The sequence below is a fragment of the Mixophyes fleayi genome, chromosome 6 (assembly GCF_038048845.1).
Source record: "Mixophyes fleayi isolate aMixFle1 chromosome 6, aMixFle1.hap1, whole genome shotgun sequence".
Classification (NCBI taxonomy): Eukaryota; Metazoa; Chordata; class Amphibia; order Anura; family Limnodynastidae; genus Mixophyes; species Mixophyes fleayi.
In genome coordinates, this window is record NC_134407.1 from 168,082,610 (window position 1) to 168,097,166 (window position 14,557).

The following is a 14,557-nucleotide window of genomic DNA, read 5'->3' on the forward strand; positions in this document are numbered from 1 at the left end:
CACCCCATTTGTCTGTATTACCCAGTATTGTCTATTACTACTGCTGTCCCCAATTGTAAAGCGCTACGGAATTTGCTGGTGCTATATAAATAAATGTTGTTGTTGATGATGATGATGATGATGATTAATTGATTTTCTCTCTTAAGGTTATATTTAGGTGTGCTTGAAGGTCAGTAGGGATTGCTGCAGGATAGCATATAAATCAGGTAGTTTACACACAATGGTATGTGATGTGTGTGGCACATTATGTCTGCATTAAGAGCTTATGCTGCTGTAGAATAGAGAATTTGCACCATCAACCCCTAATGCATGGCTTTAAGTGGATACATGCTTGAACAGATTATATTAACCACAAAAAAATAAAATAATAATATTACTAAAGTCAAATACATTAATAAAAAGGTGACACAGACAGACAAACAGATATAAGTCCTGTAGGCACATTCATTCACTTAATGTATAATTAGTACAGAAAGTGTATAGAATATACATGTACATGGACTCAAATGGAGGAGAGATATATGGTGCAATACAATTTATGAGTGGAGATTCCTACCGTAATTGCCTACAATATGCACGGTATGATGTCGGTGTGCCACATCGCCAGCAATTGAATCTCCCCCTTAGGTTTTGTATAGCCATTGTACTTAAGTGTCCCTTTTGCTGTTCCTGGCTTCCTTGTTTCTCTTACTATTTACTTTCCTTTCCATCTTATGATCCAGATCTTTCTTTTCCTCCATTCTATTTATTAACTTCTTTTCATTTCTTCCCTCTCCCATCCTTTCTTCCACTGTCAACCCCCCATCCACCCCTGCCATTGTTTTATTTATCCCCCTCAAGTTTTTGCAACCAATTGCTGTGTCCTCGCTGTTTGGCAATATATCTCGCCCTTGCTCCTTGGTCCCCCCACCCCCACAAGGCTAGGTGATCGCTATTGCAAGAAAAAGTTGTTGTAAGCCGATGGTAGTCACATTTCCGATGCTGAATATAATGACAGGCTGTCAACACCAAAATGTCGACAGTCTAACTGTCAACAAATTAATTCTGTCTACATGCTGAAAATGTAGACACTATTTGTCTACAGCAGTAATGCTGACAGTCACAATGTTGACATTAGACGAAAAATGCTGGCTATACAGCTGCTGGACCCGCTGGCACAAAACAGTGTTAACCCATAAATAAAAACACTTAAAGAAGCTTAATCTCCCTGCCCCCTCATAAATCACGTAAAAACATAAAACAAAAAAAAGAGTGTGCACCCCACCCCTCCACAATCAGACTAACCCTAGTACTGCCAGCCTAGTGCTGGTACTAGCAAAATTGAGAGGACAAAAAAGCATGGGGTTCCCCTGATTTTTCTAGAACCAGCTTTGGTTGCATTATTGCAAGGGAACCCGATGAGTGGGGTCCCCCTGCTATAATTGCAAAGCAGTACCAGGCTGGTCAGCACGGGGCTGGATTCCCTATGTAGTTGGAGCCTGCTGTGTTTTCTTCCCTTTGACAATTTCCAAATTTCCACTTTGCCTGCAGGATTTAGTAGTGTTATTGTTCAGTAAAATATAATGGAGTCCTGTGGGAGTGCATATTGAGTACATACGCTATGCTGCAAGGCTTTGTGAATGTTCTTCAAATGCTCTGTTAAAAGTGAGGAAAAGCTAAAGGTTTTCCTTATGCTTGCATTAGGGCCTGTTTTTCAACTTCTTTGTGTACAAGCTGAATACTTGTGTTTGATGGCTGCTCACAAGTCAATGTCAACAAATCTGCTCAGTGTCTTGAGTCAATAACAGTATAGCATGCAGTGGTACACACAATTATATAAACGACACAACTTGCTAGCAAAGGTTTATTGAACAGAATATGCAAAGTAAACAGAAGCAGTAGTGTAGGAAGGACAAAAGTTAGTCTTTGAGGAAGAATGTTTGTCAACGTTTTCCCGAATCTTTGCTAACTTTTAGGTTAATATCTCTCTTCAATTTCCCTAACTTCCGTAGAGACAACATTTCCATCGACCACGTCCTCAAAGATGGTCCTCACTTTCCTGACTTTATGTGGATCTAAGAAGAAAAACAAGAAGTTTTTCAGTTTATTAGTTGTTTAATTATTTACTTGTATTTTTTTGCCAAGAACAGTGTAGAGTACCATTCTTCTGAGCAATTGTATATTGTATAGATTAAATACACTAAAGTATCTTGCATATGTCAACTGACTTTTAATTGTTTTTTTTTACTTGTTTTTAATTATATTTTGTTAAGTTTACAAATCTCATTTCCATTTCTATGGTTGCTGTTAGATTTTAACATTTAAAAAAAACTAAAATTTTTATATTTTGAAGAACACACAACATAAATAAAAATGGTTATGTATAACACAATTAATGCTTAGCACAAAATCTAACCAAAGTACTAATTAATACCTTTATGCATTCTATACTTGATCTCTATCAGCTATGCAATTCTCAATTTTAGACTGTATCCCTTTTATACATAGAACTTGTAATGATATTTTCTTTCCTGTGAAATTGCACTGACGGTTCTCAGATTTTACACTAATGTGTATGGTGAGTTATATAATGTATGAGAAGCGCACAATTGCAATATATGCAGGGTATTTTACCTCCTATCACATCTCTTGAGAGACTACTCTATGGGGTGGATTCAATTCAACACAAGGGGGTAAATGTATCAAGCTGAGAGTTTTCTGGCGGGTTTGAAAAACCAGTCAGATTCTAGCTGTCATTTATTTAGTACATTCTACAAAATGACAGCTAGAATCTGATTGGTTGCTATAGGCAACATCTCCACTTTTCAAACCCACGGGAAAACTCTCAGCTTGATACATTTACCCCAAGGTCCCATTTTCGTTAGTACGGTACAGGGCTTACTGTCTCATGATTTTGTCTCCTTGTGAACCAAAACTAAGAGGATAGACTTAAATAAGTAACTAAGAATGTTTTCTTTATTAAATGTAGTATAGGGTAGACTGTATGGCCTGAGCAAACCTCAGGTCACATAGATGTCCTGTTTTTTCTACCTATTTAAATATACACCTTTTCCCATTTCTTAACTTCATTTTACAAAAAAAAAAAAAATTAGTTCACTAAGTGCAAGGAAAGAGCCTCCTATACTATCTTTGGCTGCAGGCTTGTTGTTACTAAGACTATAGCTGACCTCAGTTGCACATTTTTACTTTATTTTGTGTGAAGTACGTTCAATGGTATTTGCTGCCAGCAGCCAAAATGTATCTTTGATCTTGCTAGTGCTTGGCCAGGATGTCATCTTTAAGTGTATCATGTTGCTTGTTGTTATATGGTTTATGGGTAAAGGTGTTAAGTGATATGAGCCTAAACATATCGTGAATTTCTTTCCTGCTGACTCAAAGGTCCTGAATTATTAAGGAGAGCAAAGCATAACAAAGGAGTAACTTTGCACCTGGGCAAAACCATGTTGCATTTGAGGGGGAGTAAACTTAAAATGTGGGGACAGATAAATAGTTCGGGAAGGGCATGTTTTAGATCAACTTTAAATTTCAGTATAAAAATAAAGCTATCAAGTATTTGTGTGCTAGATGAAAAAACACCAGTATTTAACTTATGTGCAAAATAATAAAATTAATTTGCACCCATTGCATTGTAACATGGTTTGTCCTGGAGAACATTTACTCCTTTTTTGCCTTACTTTCCTTAATGACTCAGGCCCAATATGTTTGTGAGGATGTTACTTTTAGAGAGATGTTGAGAGACGTTTTCGAGGTGTTGTTCATAGTTTATAATAGAATAAATATATGTTTGGTCCACTATCAAGTGGATTCTATGAAATAATTTACCTTTAGAAGAATCCACAGAAAGAGCCGGGGATTTTGAAGATGAAGAAGAAGAGACTCCAAGTGATAATGACCTTCAATAAAGAGATAACTTGTTAGTCCTACAATCAGTGTGTGAATAACCCTTTATTCTGGGATACTTGGTGTTCTTACCCTCCTTCTCCATCCAGCAACTGACGATATTTTTCAATTTCTTGCTCAAGCCGGGTTTTGATATCCAGCAGCTGTTTATACTCATCACTCTGACATTCCATATCACTCCTCAGCTGGGTCAGTTGTTCTTCCACGCCACTGATAATGTTTTGTATCTGCCCAATTTGAGCACAATACCGTCCTTCTGTTTCTGCCAATGTTGATTCAAGGGATTTTTTCTATGGAAAATGAAAACAGTTACCAATAGGGTAATGCAACTTTAGCATTTACTACTAGCAGTGTCAAGCCACATCTATACACTTTCTCTGCACATTTGCGGGGCATAAGTATACTCACTTGTTACGCCTGACATACATCTGGTGCTAATGTTACTGTACTTGAACTGAACATATGCACATAAATATGCTTTCTTTGAGAGCATCTTTTCCTATGTATGTCTGAGCTGCAAATGTATTTATACAGGCTCAAATTGGCCCTGAGTTACTGAGGATTCTCTGATCGCTGGGTCCCAAGTCTATATGCCCATACAAAAAGAACATGGAAACATAGCATTATTGCCCTCTGAATTCACAAATGCATAAACTATTTAAGTCTGTATTGTACATTATTACAAATGTATATAGTATAAAATATGTATGTTTATGTTTTTTTAAATGCATTATTTTCAACTCTACATTTGGCCCTTTTTTTAGATTAACTGTTGGGCCCTTATCCACTTGTTGAATACCACATTCATACCAATGCCAGCTGGGACTGCAGCTCAATCTCCAAGCCTTGAAGTGTTCTTTTCAGGTCAGAAATCTCAGTACTGCTGGACTGGACCTCAGCTACGCCAGCTGAAATCTCCTTCTTCAGCTCCTTGCTCTGAAACAGCAAATTGACACATGAGAAACCAACTTGACACAGCGGAGACAAGCAACATACATTACTATTTTGACATTGGGCTTCTAAATTAAGTGATTGGTGATTGGTGCTTTTATGCTATATCACTCAATTGTTTCCACTTAACACCTATAGATCAATATAATCTCTGACTCTGGTATTGTAACACTTAACAGCAGATGTTATAGCCGGATCAGGTGTTGGAATCTGCAAAATCCACGCTAATTGTGTGCAACTGTAAAACAACATATTATATTTATTTTGTCTGAGATTCTAGGGCAGTAATAGACCTTGGCTCATTAAGAGGACAACACGTTACATTTGTAAACAAGCATCTCAACACATTATGAGGTCAGATCATCAGATCATGAAGTGGTCAAACACCCCTAATAGTAAGTTAAACTACAGTCATGGCCAAAATTTTTGAGAATGACACAAGGATTGGTTTTCACAAAGTTTGCTGCTTCCGTGTTTTTAGACCTTTTTGTCAAATGGTGCTATGTTATACTTAAGTAAAATTACAAGCATTTCATAAGTGTCAAAGGCTTTTATTTACAATTACATTAAGTATATGCAAAGAGTACATTTTTGTAGTGTTGACCCTTCTTTTTGAAGACCTCTGGAATTCGCCCTGGCATGCTGTCAATCAACTTCTGAGTCATATATTGACCTATGGCCGCCCATTCTTGCCTAATTAATGCTTGAAGTTTACCAGAATTTGTGGGGTTTTGTTTGTCCACCCGCCTCTTGAGGATTGACCACAAGTTCTCAATGGGATTAATGTCTGGGGAGTTTTCTGGCCATGGACCCACAATGTTGATGTTTTGATCCCCGAGCCAGGCATTGTTAGTCACCAAACTGTTCTTGGATGGTTGGGAGAAGTTGGTCTTGGAGGATGTTTTGGTTCCATTCTTTATTCATGGCTGTGTTCTTAGGCAAAATTGTGAGTGAGCCCACTCCTTTGGCTGAGAAGCAACCCCACACATGAATGGTCATGTCATGCCAACCTTACTGTTGGCATGACACAGGACTGATGGTAGCGTTCACCTTTCCCTCTCCGGGCAAGCATTTTTCCAGAGGACCCAAATAATCTGAAAGGGGATTCATCAGAGATAATGACTTTACCCCAGTCCTCAGCATTCCAATCCCTGTACCTTTTGCAGAATATCAGTCTGTCCCTGATGTTTTTCCTTGAGAGAATTGGCTTCTTTTTTGGCCTCCTTGACACCATGCCATCCTCCAAAATTCTTTGCCTCTGTGTGCATAAAGATGCACTCCCAGCTGCCTGCTGCCATTCCTGAGCAAGTTATGCACTGGTAGTGCCCCGATCCCGCAGCTGATTCAACTTTAGGAGACGGTCCTGACACTTGCTGGACGTTCTTGGGCGCCCTGAAGCCTTCTTCCCAACTATTGAACCTTTCTACCTGAAGTTCTTGATGATCCGATAAATGGTTGATTTAGGTGCAATCTTACTAGCAGCAATATCCTTGCCTCTGAAGCCCTTTTTGTGCAAAGCAATGATGACTGCACGTGATTTCTTGCAGATAACCACGGTTAACAGAGGAAGAACAATGATTTCAAGCACCACCGTCCTTTTAAAGGTTCCAGTCTGTAATTCTAACTCAATCAGCATGGCAGAGTGATCTCCAACCTTGACCTGTGTTAACAAGAGCATCACTGACCTGATGTCAGCATGTCCTTTTGTGGCAGGGCTGAAATGCAGTGGAAATGTTGTTTTTGGGATAAAGTTCATTGTCATGGCAAAGAGGGACTTTGAAATTAATTGCAATTCATCTGATCACTCTTCATGACATTCTGGAATATATGCAAATTGCTATCATAAAAATTGAGGCAGCAGACTTTGTGAAAATGAATATTTGTGTCATTCTCAAAACTTTTGCCCATGACTGTACTCTATCAAGCCAGTGAGAAGACATCACTATTCAGTCATGGACTAAATTGCTATGTGAATACTTTGCACCCATCCTAGTTATTCTGTTGTCACAAATGGGAACAATACTATGCAGAGAAGGTTCATGTGGAACAAACATTGGTCACATCAGCTTACTGGTGCCCACCCCAAGTGCCCATATCTTTAAAAACAAACAAAAAAACACCTTACTAATTTTTCACAGGTAGCAGCAGTCACTGATGATCATTGATCATTTACTTAGCGTAAAGTTGAACATGTGATCCTTTTCACATGATGTGAATATGAGCACAAGTTATTTGTATATACCTGCTCAAGAAACCGAGCCTCAGCCTCTCTCCTGTTTTTATCAGCAATCTGCTCATACTGCTCCCTCATGTCATTCAGGAGTTTGGTCAAATCCGTGCCTGGCGCTGCATTCATTTCAACGGTTACTTCACCAGTTGCTCCACCTTGGAGAGATGACATCTCCTAGAAGGAAAAACAAGCAATATTAAGCAACATGATATTTCCATGTATTTCTAACATGCTGCATTGCTCATGTATATTTAATTGTGTATATTACCTCTTTTAAATTCACTAAAGAGAAGGACTCTAATTAATACCTTACTTTTTGTGTCATTTCTACACTGAAGAATACAACACAACACTGTTTCCTATAAAACCAGATCCTTTACTCCATGGAATATTCACAAATCGAACTTCGACTTCTGATGGCTGTTTTACACCTACTGCAGGTTTTTTCAGCCCTCTGGAGGATATTAAATATTAGATGCATTTTTGTGTCAGTATCATCCCACACCTCAATGACCTGTAGTTAAAATGGCTTCTATCAAAATTAAATCATCATCATCATCATTTATTTATATAGCGCCAATGATTCCGCAGCGCTGTACAGAGAATTCATTTACATCAGTCCCTGCCCCATTGGAGCTTACAGTCTAAATTCCCTAACCTACACACACACAGACAGACAGAGATAGACTAGGGTCAATTTTGATAGCAGCCAATTAACCTAATAGTAATTTTTGGAGTGTGGGAGGAAACCGGAGCACCCGGAGGAAACCCACGCAAACACGGGGAGTACATACAAACTCCTCACAGATAAGGCCAATCTACTCTGTGTGTGTGTCAATGTGGTAGAGAATATAGACTGTAATCTCCACTGGGGTTGGGACTGATAAATATTCTCTGTAAAATGCTGTGTAACATGTATGCACTCTATAAAGAACTAATAATATGTAAGGGAGCTTACATTTTTCTTTGTACCAGACTGATAAAACAGTGGGTGTTCTTCCCTCATATGCATTCCAAATTGAAATATTGTCCTCTAAAACAGTGATCCTTGTTATTGATAGTGAAAATGATGCGCTATTATATGTCGGGTATTGAGTTATTTACGATCAGGCAGTACACTGAAATCCATAATTTTTGCTCTGCTGTGTCATCCATCATTTTTTAGGTTTGATGCCAGGGTACGTATGAGGCAAACATTTTCTCTGGATATAGGTATATCAGAGAGTTCCACATGTATAATGATCTAGCTGCAACTGATTTTGATATGCATGCACAATATTCAATTTAGCTACATGGGGTGGAAAAAAAAAAGTTTTTTCCTTACTTTCTCCAGTCCGCTACTAGCTAAAGGAGGGTTTAATGTGAAAGTAAGGGAAAAAAAGTTTAATGAGGAGGAAGCCGAAATGGGGACCACTTTGTCCTGACTTTCTTTCTGTTGTGCCCTATGTACAGAGAAAGCACAGCGCACACGATGTAATGGGCATACAATTTCACAGCAAGTTGTCTGTGTACATAATTGTACCACGGAGAGAAGGCACAAATGGGAAAAAATAAAGTGCAATATTTTGCCATTCTCCACTCAGTAATAAATGACCTCCTATATGTTACATTAAAGTTTTCCACCTGCAAAACGGGGCTTACACACCACTCCCCTTTTTCTCCCAGACTGATAAACTGGTGGTGGCTCTTCCCTGATATACCTTCCAAAATACCAAATTGGAAAAATTGCTACACTTAAGTACATGTCCAGATCTGCCTAGGTCATGACCTGATCTTCCCAGACAAGGCCTATGATTTAACCAAATATACTCATATTTTGTTTTGTCTATACCCACATTATACGGCTATGTCCGCTGCTGAAATTGGGACTGGCGTACGGAAATGGGATAGTTTGGGGCTGTACTTCCTTGGAAATTCCAGTGTTTCCTCAGCGCAGCTGTCCCCTGTACTTGTTTCATGTACTGGAGAGCTTCACATATGCTGTAGGAAAACCACCAGGTTTATTAACAGCCAATTGAGGTTTTGTCCAGTGGCATGGCCATCCAATCAGCAACTGGTTGTCATTATAATAAATGCACTGGGTACCTCCTTTTCCTCAACACTACTAAAGCGCTTGTGATGCTCTCTATAAGTAAATACTAGGGACACCTGCTAAGGCCAAATAGGTGTTCCAGAAGAAGGATCACTCTGATGTACTAGCAGGGGCGGACCCAGACATTTGTCCTACCCCGGGCGATTTTAGGGGGGGGGGATTTAGGCCCCATCCCCTTTCTAATTTCTAAGGCTGCCGGCGGCTGCACAGTATGTGCAGGTCCGCTTGGCAGTGACAGTGTGCTGCCCCGCTGCTCAATCAGAGCAGCCGGGCAGCACACTGTCACTGCTGAACGGACCTGCACAGTGTGCAGCCGCCGGCAGCAAGCCCCTGCTAGGGGGGGCGATCGCCCCGATCGCCCCCCCCCCCCCCCCCCCCCCCCCTGGATCCACCACTGTGTACTAGTTTGGAATATGGAAAACATTTGTACAGAAAAATAAAGTTGAAGTATCTCGTGTTTATGGAACAGTTCCTTAAAGCACACCTAGCCTTAGCCTTGTTCAGCTCTTTTCTAAAGATAGCACTGGCTATTACTATTACAAACTCAATATTGTCCATACAAGTTATATGCATATCATAAGGACTTGTCTACCACAGAGCAGAGAATGTAAATTACAGAGCTGCAACAATTACAGCTTGAAAGAATTCCTGAAAAATAATTCAAGAACAGACAGGTCTCTTCTATATGTTCAGCTGCCAGAGAGAAAATATTGGGTATCACACAATTCAAAAATTGATATTAAAGATTGTCATAGACATAATTCAAAGATTTGTTTAAAATATAATTGTAGACTTTGAGAGCTCACATCATTTAGTTATTTTTATGTTTTACATTATCGGGCCTCACATCAAACGTAGAATTAACTTTAAGGCATCCAGTCACCTGATGCAGCGTGTGACTGGGTTGGGAAAGGTATAGTGATTCATAAACCCATAAAATAAAGGCCTCACTCACATAAGCTGTTTTTTTTGTTTCATAAATGACCCTCATTTGACTCAGTCTTAAAATGTAGCTGAATTATTTGTCAACATTGATCCATTTTGTTAGGGCTAAATGAATAATATTAGCCAGTGCTGTCTATAGAATATAACTGCACACACGATTAAGGCTACAGCTAGGTGTGGTTTAAGGAAACAACGTAAAGTTATTTTATACCATGTAAAGTTATTTCAAACCGTATGCTTCATTTCCAGTCAAATACCTCATCCCAGCCTAGACCTTAACCTGAACACAAACACCAACCCCTGATCCAAAACTTTGTCCTAAACTCTTGAATCTTACACTGAGTCCTAATGAATTCATTTTAAAATATCAATTTTATTTTAAAATTACAAGCAGCCACCCATGGCTCTTAGCAATAGAGAACGTTTTAGTAGTTATAGTGGTTGGGGCTCTGGTGCCATATGATATCAAGTATTGTATTCTAAAACCCAGCAATTAAAGCACTCTGGTTGTATAGTATGTGCACTGATAGTGTGGTAAGCCAGCTTCAGAAGGACCCACTCCACAGTATTTCCAGGAATATCATCTTTCATGTGTACTGGTAACATAATCCTAACCACTCTGCCAGTTACTCATTCTAATTCTAGTAGTGGGGCCTTGACAAATCCCCTTTAAAATGACCATTGTACCATGTTGACACTCATGCAAGACTCTATTTCAGTGTCTATTTTAAACATTGATCCCCATGTTTCAGAGCCACTTGAGTTTATGTCATGTATGTACTGCAATCTTAATCTCACATATATAGTATGACAGAGGCTATATCTGACCCTTACCTCTTGGTGATTCTTCTTCAGATGCATCAGTTCTTCTGTTAGGCTCTCAATCTGTACCTCCAGGTCAGACCTAGACAGGGTCAGCTCATCCAGTACTCTACGCAGACCGTTAATATCAGCCTCCACGCTCTGACGGAGAGCCAGCTCATTCTCATACCTGAAGAGACATCACCAGCATCTTACCTCTGTCCACTTCGTGGATTAGAGTGCACCACAACCCACAATATGCCCCAGTATTTGTAGAACTTACTTCAGTCTGAAGTCATCAGCTGCCAACCTGGCATTGTCAATCTGCAAAATGGTCTTGGCATTGTCAATAGTGGCAGCAAGGATCTAAGTTAAGAGGCAAAATAGAGTAATCAATTAATGTTTGCAATATAAATTAGCTATGCATATAGAAATTTGAGCAATACTTTACAGTTTACATAAAACAACTAATGTAATCTATATAGAAAAATATCTATTATCCTTTTATATTGTTCTATTTTACATGCATTGCTACATTTTTATTTATTTCATTTTCTTCTTGAAATACATTACTTATCTCTGAAGCACATAAAGCCTCATTTTAAAAACATGAGTCGTGTTGCACAAATGTGCTTTGTTCCATTTAAGGAACAGTAGACAATGAAAACAAATATCTGATTAATCGCTATGGTTTACAGCATGACAGATGTTTATACATGAAGTGATCTTATGTCCCTCCCTTGTACCCACATTGACGTACAATAAAGTTCAACGGGTTACGAACGCTGTATGCAGTATTCCAGGGAAGTGAACTATAGTGTGTTGCATTGGGAATGGGGATGGAATATCAATGATAATTGAGTTACTCCTTGTAATAACACAAACATATAGAACTGAGCAGGACGTTTCCAATCTCTCCACCTTATCTGCATTCTTTGGAACAAATTGTGCAGGGGGTGTGCCTGGGGGAGGAGTGAGGGTGGAGCTAGAGCATGCATTTCCATGTGGAATGTGCGCAGCTCAATCCCCTCATCCATGTGCATTGTGCAACAATCCTCAGTCAACTCTGGGCTTTACAAGTGGTGGACATACAGACTGTATGTACTGAACATATTACTTGTAAATGGGATTAAAAAAACATAGCATGAACAAGCCCTTACAAAGGTAAATTACTATGTTGCTCTGATATTCAGATCTCTAGCCGGCCAACTTAAGGTTCTGCTTGTCTGCAGTACACAGCTCACATTTTATTAATCAGAATACAGTTACATCTTAATGTCTGACTTGCAAGGACTTTGCCAGTTATACACAGAATAAATATATAGAAAAAACATTTTTTACCTTCAATATTTACCTTTACTAAATAATACAACCATTATTACATTATACAATCCTTCACCAGCTCCCCCAGCAAGTACATTATTATTGTATATACGTCAGAGTTGCATTTTGTACCATAATGAATCTCAGTTCCATTTTTCCAGGGTGTCCCATTTACTCTTGGTACTATTAGTGGAAATGGTTACTGATCTCTTGAGATCTGCAGAACATTGATATGTTCTAAATAAGTCTTACCAGGTACTGATGTATTTTGCAGATCACCTCAAACTTGGATCACACTCACAAAATCTAGTTAGAGGACTTTTTTAACTTGATAAATATAGTAACTGAAGACTTCATGTAAGTTATCATGTAAATGCAAAGAGTTCTTATGAACATATTATTCATTTGCTTCCCATTTAAAGTGAATTGTCCAGTTTATTTATTTTACTTTTTATCTGAACGTAAAAGCAGACACTTTTTTGTCTACTATAAGTGTACAGTTGCATTCTCTGTATGTCATTATACATTCTATGCAGGTTCATTTTCTTACTAGTGTACAGAACCATCCCTGTGACTGTGAGTGGTGTCAAAAATTTTGCAAGAGGTGCATTTGTTTTTCCCTTTTAAGACATCACAGCTTCAGACAATACTTCATATCTACTTTAATTACTCAACCATCTGCTTGATATAATTTATCATTTTCATGTTAGACTTGTTTTGAAAAAGTCAATTATTGTAGGTATGTGTTTATCAGACTATAGAAATAATTTATTACTATTTATTTTAAAATGAAGCAATTTCACTAAACCATTGTGACTAATTAAACACGTGCAAGTTGTACTAAACAAAGGCTGAATGGCAGCTGTGGTTCAGTGCAAATTTAGCACCTGGATGCAATGTTAGTAGATAAATCCTAGCATTATTTGTGGAAAAGCTGGTCACAGAGTAATGATGCAAGGATATTAACGTTTGTCCAGTTGAGAATATTCTGCAAAGTGAATGAGACATTTATCCTGCATCATGTTGCATATATGTCTATCAATCATAGTTGAATGGGCATAGAAGTATGCCTTACCTTATTTCTGAGATCCTCAATAATTGGGTCATATTTGCTGTAGTCCACTGCACCTGCACCGGTAGAGGACCCTGGACGTAGTTTATCGTACCACTCACGGATTTTGCGCTCAAGGTCAGCATTAGCCTCTTCTAAAGCCTTGACCTTGTCCAGGTAACTGGCTAAGCGGTCATTAAGGTTTTGCATGGTTTGTTTTTCATTGGTTGCTAGAATGCCTTCAAAAGCACCTCCTCCAGCACCTCCACCAAATCCCCCTCCAGCTCCTCCACCATACATGCCTCCACCTTGTCCCCCTCCAGCACCTCCACCAAAACCTCCACCAGCTCCCCCACTAAATCCTCCTCCATACCCTCCACCAGATCCCCCACCAAATCCCCCACCAAACCCTCCTCCATAACCTCCACCAGCTCCCCCACTAAATCCTCCTCCATACCCTCCACCAGATCCCCCACCAAATCCCCCTCCATAACCTCCACCACCTCTTGCTGCAAAATCATCACTAAATTCACCACCTCCAAAACCATCATTAAAGCCTTGCTCAAGCATTACATTTCCATATCCCCCACCACTTTGATAGGTAGACAATGATTTACGAAAACTTTGGGTCGACATGCTGTTGGAGCAGAGAAGGAACTCGCAGAGTGATCTGTGACTGTAAAATCAGACAGATGCCAGTGCCGTTAGCTTTCTTGTTCATTTATATAAAATGATGGTGGGTGTATCTTCTTGTGTTCCTTGCCCTGGAAGAAATCTTTGTTGTGTAAGATCAGCAATTTGGTGCCCAGTTTAGTAATTTATTCGGTTTCAATATGTTCCTATCTGCACAAATATTTTAGCTCAAGGCTATGATTATTAAATCAAAAGGGGAACATGGGTGGGGTGTCATTATATTGTCTTTAAACTGCTCATGCCTCTCTAGACCTGTCTAAAGTCATTATTTATGCATTATAATTCAACATTTGTGCTAGAAGCAACAGGAACTTTGCCAGATGATCAAATACCACCTTTTTGCTTTCTAGGTTGCAATTCATCTTCTATTTTAAAGTTACATGTAGATGTGATCGAAGGTCAGTAGGGATTGCTGCAGGAGGACATAAGAATCAGGTAGTTTACACACAATGGCATTTGATGTGTGTGGCACATTATCTCTGCATTGAAAAGTTAAGCTGCTGTAGAATAGAGAATTTTGCACCATCAACCCCTAATGCATGGCTTTAAGTGAATAAATGCCTGAACTTAT

At 39.1% G+C, this 14,557-nt stretch overlaps 1 protein-coding gene across 1 annotated transcript; it reads right to left on the minus strand.

The window, feature by feature from the left end:
- Positions 1-1,829: 1,829 nt before the first annotated feature.
- Positions 1,830-13,995, minus strand: LOC142094719 (keratin, type I cytoskeletal 12-like). Its single transcript, XM_075177140.1, has 8 exons — positions 13,318-13,995; positions 11,203-11,285; positions 10,953-11,109; positions 7,094-7,255; positions 4,711-4,836; positions 3,973-4,190; positions 3,823-3,893; positions 1,830-2,054 (listed from the first exon to the last, which is right to left on the minus strand). Exons 1-8 carry the CDS (start codon positions 13,927-13,929, stop codon positions 1,957-1,959), a joined length of 1,527 nt encoding a protein of 508 aa, XP_075033241.1. The 5' UTR covers positions 13,930-13,995; the 3' UTR covers positions 1,830-1,956.
- Between the last annotated feature and the right edge of the window lie 562 nt (positions 13,996-14,557).